The sequence below is a fragment of the Podarcis bocagei genome (genome assembly GCF_964188305.1).
Source record: "Podarcis bocagei genome assembly, chromosome: 11".
NCBI lineage: Eukaryota > Metazoa > Chordata > Lepidosauria > Squamata > Lacertidae > Podarcis > Podarcis bocagei.
The window spans coordinates 39,335,983-39,349,005 of NC_138136.1; the positions used below are offsets into that span (position 1 = coordinate 39,335,983).

At 41.8% G+C, this 13,023-nt stretch overlaps 1 protein-coding gene across 3 annotated transcripts in view; it reads right to left on the reverse strand.

Moving 5' to 3' along the window:
• The window catches only part of CWC27 (CWC27 spliceosome associated cyclophilin), a 115,589-nt gene that overhangs the window by 31,190 nt on the left and 71,376 nt on the right, over window positions 1-13,023 (reverse strand). For all 3 annotated transcript variants that reach the window (XR_014012877.1, XM_081212988.1, XM_081212989.1), the window contains one exon: window positions 10,249-10,352. Coding sequence is in view for 2 of the 3 variants with exons in the window: in XM_081212988.1 (XP_081069114.1) it covers window positions 10,249-10,352 (104 nt within the window). In the remaining variant the exon portion in view is untranslated. The remainder of the gene's footprint in view (window positions 1-10,248; window positions 10,353-13,023) is intronic.

Consider the following 13,023-nt stretch of genomic DNA (forward strand, 5'->3'; position numbering starts at 1 on the left):
CAAGGGGAGAAAGGACGGGGCAGAGGAAGCAGAGAGTGTGCTTACATATGACTCATTACCAATCCAATAAGCCATGGTTTGTTATGTCTATACCAGGATTTATTGTACAAAGGCAACCCTAGGAAGACATGTGTTTTTGTGATGGGGGCATCACTAAATACACACCACAACCTTGAATTATTGTTTAATCAGAGTGCTATTATACTGAGCAATAAATGCTCTCTAAATGTAATAATCAGGCTTTTTTCAGTTTTGCCGTCCCCTAAACTAAACTAATTATTCTGAGAAAGAAGACAGACATACAACGTTGCAACCAGAATGATACTTCAGGCATGGTTTTTAAACAATTATGGGGCACAGAAACTTGAGGAACAAAATGACACTAGCAGAAGATCAAAAGACAGATAATTATAGGGGAGAAAGCAATGCACTAGGTTGCAGATTAGTAAATCTATACTGAACCCAGATGTCAATTTTTTTAAATGGATGGCACAAGACCTAAGGCTGACAGGTCTTTGGAGAGACGGCTGCTTGCCCCAAACAGAAAAGGGAAATAAAAACACACACACAGAGAGAGCTCTGTTTCATATTTACAGTCTCAACTGACAGACCTTTTGCCCTTAGGGCAGCAAGAGGTGGGGGAATATCAACTGAGAATCTACAAAAAGAGTGATAAAAATTAAGACACTTTACACTGCACTGAAAACCCCCCAAGGGTTTCTCATATAATATAACCCAACAGATATTTAAAGGTAATGAGCATGAACTAATTTTCAGACAAAGGGGAGAAGCCTTTTCTGTTTGTATATGGAAAATCTCCCTCAATCCTTTTTTTGTTGAAAAATTCACACTGAAATTATTTGCCAAAATCCACATGTAATATCCCCTCAAACCCCTTTTAAAAAAGAGCAGGTGATATTCAATCCATACTTGCCTAAATACTATGAAGTATCAGGGCCAGAAAGAATTGGACAGTGAAAAAAGGAACCAGAAGCAACTGATGCTAACTGTATATTATTAAGTACCTCATTTCTAGTAAACATAGCTGCAATGTGTTTTGAGGATCTCTATTCCCTGAGGAGAAATCTAAAACTGCTTCATATGCCATTAAAGTGGATGCAAGTGTTATTTAATGAACATCGTCCAGCCTTCCTGTAAATTATGTTGCAAATCTATGGTCTAACCATGCCGGCTGGAGCATTTCAGTATTTTATGGAATCAGAGTTCAGAGAGGTACCTCAAAGGCAAACTAGTCCAACCCCAGCCAATATGTGAAACCCACAACTACAGCATCCCTGACAAGTAGTCATCTAGCTTCTGCTTGTAATGAAGAAGAGTTTGTCGCATTCTGAGGCAGCCCATCCCATATTTCAACAGTTCATACTGTCATAAAACTCTTCATAATATTTAGATGAAATAACTTTTAAAAATTTCAGCCTGTTCTTCCAGGTTCTACATTCTATGTAATAGCCCTTCAAATGTCTTAAGATGGCTCTCATGTCATTTCTTAATTGTCTCTTCTCCAAGGTAAACATACCAAACTCCTTCCACCTTCGGTCATAGATTTTGATCTTCACCATTTTTGTTGCCCCTCTCATGCTAAGTCAGAACTGATTACAAAATATAAGTCAAACAAAATATGTTAAAGCCAAACTCCTTAGACTTAGGACAGCGGAAATTTTTCTTGTTCAATCTTGTTTGGAGAGCCACATCTCTAGCAATATCAAATTAATCCAAATAGCTGTGGATCCTTAGGTCTAAATCCCTCTGCAATTGTCCTTCAGGTGCCCCAAGTCTCCAGATGCTACATATATCCTGGTCCAAATCTCACTTGTACTGACCTTTCCCTCCAGTCAAAAAAAGCAAGTTTGGTTGGAAACCAAACATATAAACAAGGGATAGATATATTTTAAATAAATAAATGAGAACACCTGCCAGTTATGATCTGTCCTTGAAGCTTTCTGCAGTACAGCTTATTCCATTTCTTATCATGGACAAGCTTCAAGTAGTCCACTTCCGGGTTGACGCGATCTGGAAATGGCGGATTCCCTCCGAGCTGCGGAGGGAATCGGCTCTACCGAGGACGGGTCTTTGCCGCGCCGGCGACGCGGGGACCCTTAAAAACCGCAGGCGCGGATGCCTGCGGACTGAAGACTCGGCGGGTGCCTTAAGCGCCCCCCCCTGATCCACGAAGAGCCTTTTTAAAGGCTGCGGAGAGGATACGGGGGTGGCGTGGCACTGAGAGTCGATCGCTACCTCGGTGGAGCGAAGCCGCGAGCCATGACCAGAGAGCGCTGACTTCCTTCCTTGAAAATTTGGACTGAAAGAATCACCCGTGAGTAAGACGGATTGGGACTTTAAAAATTTACCCTGAATTGGAGACGACCGGGGGGTGTGCTAAAAGGAAGTCCGCACCCCCCCCCCTTGCAGACGATCTAAGCAACGACATAAGAGCTAAGCTGGAGAGCCTACCCTCGGTGGGGTGAGTTAAAAAGGACATTAACTTTCAAGATTTGGCTAAAGGAAATTTTGGGCTGGAGAGTGGAGTTTTGGAAACCTTCCTTTTGTTTTAAACAACCCCCCCTCCCGGGCTCGGGAAAGTCCTGCCTCTCTGCCTGTGTAAGAGCTGCGGAGTTTGACAGCTGTCAAAGCTGTCAAACGGGCGGTTTAAAGTGAAAAAATCACTATTTAAGATCCCTCTGGACTAAGACGAGTTATAATTGAGCTAAAATTGTTGGAAACAAAGTAATAATAATCTGTCAAAGGACTGTTGGAGAAAAGACTAATAAGTAACCAGATTCCCCCTAGGGGGAATTCTGTGAAATTACAATGGATACAATGGCTGTGGAAGGAAAGTTGCTAATGGAAATCGAAAGGATGTTTCAATTGGTGGGAACTCTACAAGAGCAGAGTTTGGCCATGAATAAACAACTTGTGACTATGACCTTGGGAACAGGCAACTCTGCTCTTTGTATTGAGGACCTGAATGAGAAAGAATCCACAGCTGAATCGGAAACAATATCTACAGAGGTGGAAGAGACTAAACAACAAGAAAAAGAAGAAGCAACCTTGGGAAGCAACAACCAAAAGCTGACATCTGTGGAACACAAGCAAGGAGATGCTGGGAACTTATCAACCACAAGTCTGCGAAAGACACAGAAGAAGAAGGAGGAGGTCCCGGGGCAATATGGAATACAGGAACTTAAAATAAAGAAATATGACTGGGGCCTCCGTTTGGACTTTGATTTTGAAGATACAGGCTTTGTGGAAATTTTTCAGCAGTTACTTTCCAATCTCCTTGTGGGAAGAGAATATACTTTGATGGTGAAAGAACTTTTTCCAGACTCGACGACTGACATAAAGGACTACCAACAAGACAGGCGGAGAGGGACTGAAATTGACTTGAAAGCCTCGGACGTGAGAAACCCAGGCTGAGAATCTCGAATTTGGATTTCTATTCGGAAGGGACAAAAACCGGGGATGGGAGGGAGGGAAGAGGAGACTTTTAAAAACTCTTAAGATTTTTAGGTTTGGTTATTATGATTCTTAATTAAGACAAAATGAAAATCGATGGAAGAGAACTTAAGTCCAACTTAGGAAAATCAATTTTTATTATAAAAGAGGCAATAAGATGAATAAGATGGTTAAGAGGAGAAACACCAACTTGCTGATATAATCTTGGGAACTGGGATGCACGAGGGGGGGTGGGGGGAAGTCAGGAAACAAGGTTATGAAATGGGGATTTGCTGATTTTATACATGTTTTTGTTTTGTGTTTTTTCTTTGTGTGTGTTTTGTCTTTATAAAAGCAGAAAACCAAATAAAAATTTATAAAAAAAAGATATATTTTAAATAAATAAATGAGAACACCTGCCAGTTATGATCTGTCCTTGAAGCTTTCTGCAGTACAGCTTATTCCATTTCTTATCATGGACAAGCTTCAAGTAGTCCACATTTATCTATAGCAGTTAATATGACCACTGCTCCCCTTTCTGAGAGGAAAAAAAGAAAGAAACATTTTCCTTTGCAGGAAATTCCAAAAGTTCTAAGGAGCAAGAAGCAGAAGGGGCAATTTATCATAATTACAAGATGGACTTATTTATCAAATTTTATCATAATGGTTAAAACTATCCCTGTATATTACAGTACAGGACTTTGGCTTTGTTGTTGCTTTTGTAACACAGGCAAACTAGCAGTCCAGTCCATTTGCTTCTAAAACAACTGAAATAATATCAGGGGATATAAATGACACAATGGGACGAGTCTCTGCTTTCCTTAACAGTTCCAGATAATATTTCTGTACAGTGGTGCCCTGCAAGACGAATGCCATGCAAGACGGAAAACTCGCTAGACGAAAGAGTTTTCCGTTTTGGAGGTGCTTCGCAAAATGAATCTCCTATGGGCTTGCTTCGCAAGACGAAAATGTCTTGCGAGTTCCTGCGGTTCCCCCCCCCTTTTTCTAAGCCGCTAAGCCACTAAGCCGCTTATCCGTTTATCTGCTAAGCCGATAAGCCGCTAATAGCGGTAATCCGTCAATGAGCTTGCTTCGCAAGACGAAAAAACCGCTAGACGAAGAGACTCACAGAATGGATTCTTTTCGTCTTGCGATGCACCACTGTATAGCAAGAGTTAGTGATGCGTAGTGGCTAGAGTAGCCTTCCCCTACCCGGTGCCTTCCAGCTATTTTTGACTACAACTGTCATCTTCCCTGATCACTGGTCATAGACAGGAATTGTAGTCTAAAACAATAGGGTAGGGAAAGCTGTCTGAGAATAGGACTGAGAAGACATGGCTCTGACTTCCCATTCACATACGAAAGCCATTGGGTGACCTTGAGCCAGTCACCATCTCTCAGCCTAATTTACCGTGTTGTAGTAACGATGAAAGGGGGGACCTGGAAGAACCATGTATGCCACTTTGAGTTCCTTCAAGGAAAGGCAGAATAGACATGCAATAAAAATAAATAAAATATAAAGGGTTAGAGGAGGTAGAGTTTATTTAAGATCTTGTATCCTAACAACTAGTCCTTTATAAAGGCTCCCAAGGTAGCTCAGAATAGGATTTAAAGATACAGTATCAGAAGACTAATTAAATTAAAGCTTCTCGTTTAAATAAAAGAAGAATATATTATAGTAAATTATATTTTAAAATGGGTTTCAGAGTTTTTAGGGGTTTTTGAATGTTTTATGTAGATTTTAAATTTCATTGTTCTGTATGGGACAATGACAATACAGTGGTGCCTCGCAAGACGAAAATAATCCGTTCCGCAAGTCTCTTCGTCTTGCGGTTTTTTCATCTTGCGAAGCAAGCCCATTAGCGGCTTAGCGGATTAGCGCTATTAGCGGTTTAGCGGGCTTAGCGGATCAGCTGATAAGCGGTTTAGCGGATCAGCTGATGAGCGGCTTAGCGGATCAGCTGTTAAGCGGCTTAGTGGCTTAGGATCAGCTGATAAGCGGCTTAGCGGCTTGGGAAAAAGGGGGGGGGAACCCCACAGGAACTCGCAAGACATTTTCGTCTTGCGAAGCAAGCCCATAGGAAATTCGTTTTGCGAAGCACCTCCAAAACGGAAAACCCTTTCGTCTAGCGGGTTTTCCGTCTTGCGGGGCACCACTGTAAAGATATCGTATAATAGAACAGTCCATCAACAATCAAAACAAACACCAGGAACAGATCTCACAATTCACCAAAAGACTGTCTAACCAAAAAGATCTAAGTAACTTACAAGGAGTGGTGGTGAGTGGCCGGTTCTCCTTAGGCAGAGGGAACTACCACTAAGATGGCCCTATCTAAACTCAGATGTTCTCTAAGGTCCTAGCCAAACACTCTAACCACTATGTCACACTGGTGTAGTGGTTTATGTTCCTAGGGACCAAGAGGGGACCCAGGTTCTGTGCAACACACATGAGCTTGATGGGAAGATCTTTGTTGCTGGGATTAAGGTGGGTCAAGTATGACAACAAAGTAGTGGCATCAACATGAATGCTGGCACCAAATAAGGAATAATGATTCTGATCAGCCCCTCAGCATTTGGTTCTGTAGTAATCTGATGGGACAGTGTTGACAAATCTTGAAACATTGCCAGTCCCTTTATACAAGGAGTACGTGAAATTATTATTGCCCCCCAGGCTATTTTCTTTCTTTCAAAAGAGGAAGAGATGTAACATAATGCGCAAAACGGTTGCTGGAAAAACCACCACCACAGGTACTTTCAAGGTAAACCTCAGAGGTGTTGATTTCAGGTGACTGACATAAAACTCAAAATAAACCTTTAGAAGATGTAGAATAATATACAGCCATAAAGCACCAAAGGGCTGGAAAGAATGAGGCAGCTAATGGGGATGAGCTTGAAGATTTGGATTTCGCAAATTCTGGAGTGAAGGTGACCTGGTCCACACTTCCTAGACTAATGTGTGAATCAGTATACTTCTCCTTCAGATTTCACACTTCAATTCTGTAATACACTTCCCAGCTCAACCCCTCCCCTTAATACATATATTGAAATAAAATATGTAGTTAAATATGAATTTTATTGTGCTATATCTGTGTGTGTATTAAGATTGATATGGAAATGGAGCAGACTTCTGAATGAAGAAATGTATAATACTATCATGAGGAATTGGTCTCTTTCCAAACTTGTGTCAATTTCCAACTGGCTGTGCTCACAGGTACTGCTGGGAGTCAAAGGTGCTGCTGCGAGTTCGAGTCTAACAACATTTGGAGGGCACCATATTGGTTACCTCTGCTCTAACTACTACACCACCCTATATATTGTGGGAGCTGGAATTACACCCAGTCCCACAATATATATATATATCTCAATGTTACCTGACTGGCAGGAATGGATTTACTAATGTCAGGTCTTTTACACACACACACACACACACACACACACACACACACACACACACACCTGAGGTAGTGGTAAAATAGGACAGAGAAGTAAGTTACTGCTCAAATGTATAAAGGCATATCATTTTGCTCAAGAATATTCTTAGCTTGTTCCCCTTGAAAGTACCTGAGTGCATATTACCCATAACAGATGTGACAGGACATCTTTTAAGGCTTAAGATTAACATTTTTTTCCATTTTCTAATAAAAATCATCTGTTTTAAAAACACCATGCTCCATTAGATACACAAATATGGATGCAGGCATCTCAATTTCTACATACACAGCTCTGTTATTGATTTCATCCAATCTTAAGATGACTCTTAGAAACTTCTAAATGATTGAATGTGACCTCCAAGTTGCCTGGGGTGTATCTCAAATAACCACTGGTTTTAATCCTCTCTTTATTTTCAAAGCTCAGGTTGCCTTTTCTAGTCTAAATGTTGTCAGTTCACAACTGAGGCATTGTTTTGATAATGCACCAGAAAGGAACTGACACCTTACCTTTCTGAAAGCAGATTAGAAAATTTGCCTAAACCTACATCTGTATGGGGCTCAGCTTTATTGGCTGCCGAGCTGAATAAAGCACAAAAAACTCAAAGACACAAGAGGGGGGATTTAGAAATATAATTTAGCCAAGAGGAAACAAGAAAAATAAGAGAACCAGCCCACCGAACGCTGGATAAGTGAGACGCAAAGGGAGTCTCAGGATAACTTATGGCAAGCCTTTACAGAAAAAAAGGTATGCCATCGCTACTGTTCTTTAATGGTAAAAAAGAGTGAGATACGGAATGTCAGATTGTATCATTTTATATCTTCTTAGATATGCATGCATGAGGCTGAAAATATTTCATTTCGGGAGCCAAAAATATCTAAGATGGTGCCATCCACAAACTCTGGGGCTTTCCTCTTCAAACTTGCCCGGTCTTGTAGTTAGATAGGCCTCAACATGGCCCTGTGGTAGACGATCCCTTTCTATTACTTCACCTGACAGCTATCTCACACTGGGATCCCCAAGCCTTCTACTTGAGTTTCTGAGTTCAGTCATCAATGTGACATCAAGGTGTGTCTGCCCATGTCCATTCAATTTCACCTTCACTGGACTTGGTGATCACCAGAGTCTCCGCCTACATCTGAGGGAATCCTTTGGGAGTTCTCTCTTCTTTGACTCCCTATAGTACAGTGGGGGGGGGTAATAGTGGCCCACCAGCTCCCATACTTTCATCTTATTTTGTTATAAAAATATTAATTACTGCTAGGTCATAGAAATATATCAAAGCGGTTTACAGCAATAAAGCAAAAACTATACAATAAAACCGTAAAAAAGTTAAAAACAGACACCAATTAACCCTCATGGAAGGATGTGTTCTTAACTACCTGTATAGGCCTGGCAGAATAGAAATTTTCCAGAAGGCACTTGAAAGTTGGCATAGAAGGCACCTTTTGTATCTTAGCTGGTAGGATATTCCACAGGACTAGGCTGATGACACCAAGGACTCATATTCTTGCTGTTGTCAAATCAGCCTCACCAACTCGGGGAACGACTATGCAGAGGATCTCAGAGGGTGAACTGGGTTTAAGGGGACCCTGTGTCATGGTTCAGTTCACGGCGATCAAAATCTCGGCTGGGGACGTCGGGACCGGGGGCAAGATGGTGGGGTGGGAGCAGGAACAGGAGTCCAGAAGCTGGGAGTCAGAAAGCAAAGAGTCCAAGGGTCAGAGAACCGGGAGTCAAGAAGCCAAGGGTCCGAGGATCAAGAAGCAAGGAGTCACGAAGTCAGGGGTCCGAGGATCAAGGAGTCAAATGCAGCAAGACAGGGAACGTGTTGCTGTGGCAAAGAGCTGAAGGGAAAATGCTGACCTTATATCCCTTCCCGGCTCTTGCCACCAGGTGCTGTGAGTTACCAATCGGCCTCACCTGTGTGGCAAAGCCTTGCCTCTTCAGAACAAACTTAGGAAGGCCCCAGTCCTGCAGAGTCCTATTGGTCACAAGGCCTGGCTCCTGCACACACACCTGACACCCTGAACCTAAATCGCTGAAGGCTTTGTAAATACAATAAGCTTGAACCTGGTTCGGTAGTAGATGAGCAGTCAGTGTGGCTGTTTTATCAATGGTATAACATGTTCTTGACCTCCTTCAGCAGTCTGGCTACCTTATTCTGCACCCGCTACAGCTTCCAAACCAGACCCAAGGGCAGCCCCACATTGAGCACATTACAGTAATCCAGCCTCAAGGCTACCAGCGCACCGTCCTTGACTACTGGTCATACTGCCTAAGGCTGATGGAAACTGGAGTCCAACAACATGTGGAGGGCCATCCCTGCTATAGTTAATAGATAATAGATCAAAGAGTTGGAAGGGACCACAGGGGTCATCTAGTCCAACCCCCTGTGATGCAGGAATCTTTTGCTCCACATGGGGCTCGAACCCACAACCCCCAGATAAAGAGTCTCATGCTTTGCCAACTGAGCTATGTTGGATAATGTTTTGAAGTACTCCAATCTTTCTTCACCGCTTTCCCAACAACAACACATTAGGCAGGGTGTTAGCTCTGCTATGGCAAGAATATCCTCTTTCTCCTTAGACTAAGTATTACCAAAACAGCTGACAAAGGACGTTCTGGCCCAGAAAAGCTTATGACACAATATGTTTGTTCATCTTTAATGTGCCACAAGGCTCTTTGTTGTTTTTATTTCAGATGGCGTAACGTCAGCAATAACCCCACTGTTTAAATTAGGTTTATGAAGTCTGACTCTTGCACGCATTCTGTACCATACAGTCAGAGGTATTTTAATGCATTTTTAAACCCTGGGCTGTTTTGGCAGCGAGATTACAAAAGAAAGACTGAAAGAGGGATAACTTTTGTATTTTAGTGGCTTTTGCTGCTTCAGCAGCAGAAGATGCTGGCATGGAGCATAGGAATTAACACAGTGGGGTCAGATGACGTAAATTATAAGGAATAAATAAGGAATAAATAAGTTGTCATGGAAGTGCTACAGTTCAAGGAAAGACAGAATAGAGATGCAATAAAAATTAATAAAATATAAAGGAATAGAAGAGATCAGGACACAAGACTTTATTTAAGATCTTGTACCCTGACAACATTTTAATAAATACTTCTCTAAAAAGTATTGTTGGGAGAGACACTCTAAATTTAAATCAACAGACTAGCAAGGGAAGGTTAAATATGGGAGAATACCTGGCTGGGAATTCAGCACAGAGAAAAGTTGCATTTTTTGAACACAGGATGAATAAGGTATTTGGATATCTTGAGGATACTTGGCACCATGTCCTCCTGAGAAAGTTATTCCATTGCATTGGTATACAAGTGTAAACATGTGTTGCCTTTATTATCTCTTACCTTCAATTTTATTCTCCTCTAGTTTGGAGGCATTTTCTTCTTTCTTTTGCTTTGCTGCTAACAGTTCACGTTTCAGCTGGCGCACTTCCTTCCGTAGGTCCTCACTACAGAGAACAATGTTGAGATAAATTCAATTTTCTTAGAAAGTAAAGCCACCCAGAAGAGACAAAGATAAGACCCAGTAAAACTGATAAAACATATGGAGTACAGCAATTCATTTCTGCCAGATTTGGCCTATCAAGTTCATTTTAACATTTTATATCCTGTTTAATTTCAAAACTCTTGATGCAGTTAACAAAAAACAAAGCAAACCTCAGAACAGGTTTGGGGTGAGTACAGGGGGAAGAGAACTTTCTGTAGTGTAGGGAAAATTCATGGTATTGATAAAATGTTAACCTTAGTACTACAATGAATACAACTATGTTTTGGGCTGTACACCCATTAGTTCCCTCTTCTTCAGCAGAATTTCCCTTTTCCTTCCCTTGTTGACTCCTAACCATGGTCCAGTGTTACATCTGCACCAAATGCTAAGTAACGTTGATACTAATAAAGTTCCTCCTTTGTTACCAGACCTGCTGCAGCACCACTGTACACATGCAAATGAGCATGTATCTTACAGGTGGAGAATTGGCTACATTACTCCTGGGATCTTTACTAGAGACAATTGCGAACACACAAATAGAATTGCTTGTGATTGCATGTGCTGGGATCAGTGCTAATTCATGCAACAGAGGCTTTCTCTGGGGACCACCATGATGCTCTTACAGCTCAGAGTAAAGCTGAATTATACATACAGACACTCTTAAGGGAATGTACAGATCCAGATGAACCAAGCTTTTTAGCAATACAGGCAACTTGCAACTTATGTGCTTTTATCTTGTTTATTTTCAACTGTACATACTTGATGCGTGGAAGGCAGAGAGCTTAAAAGCTCTTTTTGCACAGGGTTTTCCTGGTGCGGAAAGAGCTTTTAAGCTCTGTGCCTTGCTTAATGGGCTACTGGAGGCTCTTTTGACATCTTACGAGATCATGGGCGGTCCCATGAGATCTTGCAAGAGTTTCAGTGCACCAGATCCGGAAGGTAAATTGCTCACATGGGGGCGATTCCAAAGGGGTTGTTTTGACTATACACTATTTTGGCTTTTCATGCTATCCACCAAGGGGTAACCCTCTTTTATGAGTTACCTGTATCTAATGTTCCAATTGCGATATAGTCATACTTCGGGTTAGATGTGCTTCCGGGTTTCGCGTTTTCAAGTTATGCTCCACGGCGACCCGGAAGTAACGGAGCACGTTACTGCCGGGTTTCGCCGCTCACGCAGACGTTCAAAATGACATCATGCGCATGCGCAGAAGCGGCAAAACGCGACCTGCGCACACATAGACACGTCCTACGTTTTACTCAGGATGCGAATGGGGCTCCGGAACAGATCCCATTCGCATCCAGAGGTACCACTGTAAACTGATTGGGTTAGCTATAAGATCAAGTGAAATGATACCACCAGCCTGTCCAGAGTAACCCTATTTGGTCCACTCTGTGCTTTGCCAACTGAGGACAGGATGTCCTGATTCTGTGGAGGATGGAGGCAAAGAGAGGTCTACTTTAGGTAGGCCTCCTCTGTCGAAACATGCTCCCAGTGGTAAAGGAGCAGATTCCATGGAGAAAGTGGGAGGGAAAAACAGGGAGGAACAAGGGTCAGAGTGTTGGATTAGGGAGACAAGTCCCAATGTTCACTCAGCTTGTTGAGTGGACTTGGGTTCCCTATCTCTCAGCCTAACCAAAGGATAAAAGGGGAAGGGGGTCTGAATGTACTTGGAGAGAACCAGGATATGTGAATTAATGAAGATAATGATACTAATGATACTAAAAAAACTGAAACAGTGACTAATACATACAACACATGACAATGGATCTTCTCTGTTATTATGTAAACAGCACTTTGTCACAGAAAAGCAACCTGTTTCTCTTTGCAAAGCTTTGGCAACCTCTGGTTACTCTTTCCAGTAGACATGAAGGATTATGCAGGCAGAGTGGGAAAGCTTTCCTGTCAACCCCAAGTTATTTTGTGGGCTAGCATGGTGAGGTTTCAGTATTGCTGTCTACTCAGTACCTGTGCATTATATGGATAAAGCAATGACTTCATATTCCAGGATTATCAGTCTGGCACTTTTCATAAGTACCCCATTCACAGTTCACCACCACAGAGTTAAAGATCATCACTCAAGAGCAAGCAGCCAAGTCCAGAATAATGGATGAATTAAAGGGCATTGACAGAGCTGTGGGGTGAAGCTTACACTGCACATTCCTACATTACGTCCAACTGTAGCTGTTTTCTCCAACCTTTCATAACAGTAATTCAGCATCGTGTTAACCCACAGAAACTAGGATGACAAAATGAGATTTAAGCAAAGGATCCTTATTTCTTCTCTTTCATTTGCAAAGGAATGACTTCTTATTTCTTGTAATGGGCCAACTGGTCTATATTATTCCTATGTGACATTTGCAACATATTTTATTAATGGTAAAAAAGACAAAGGAATAATTTCATGACACATAAAAATAAATCACTGAACAGTGGATTTAGAATTACAGGAATTAGAAGAATTACAGGAGAGCAATCTAAGGCTGAAACCCTATATATAAACACGTGGGAATTACCATTCAACGGGTAGTTCCATTGAATTCAGTGGGATTCACTCAGAACAAGCACACAATTGCGTGTACAGCCGTACCTTGAATTTTGAACAGAATCCATTCCGGAAGTCCGTCAGACT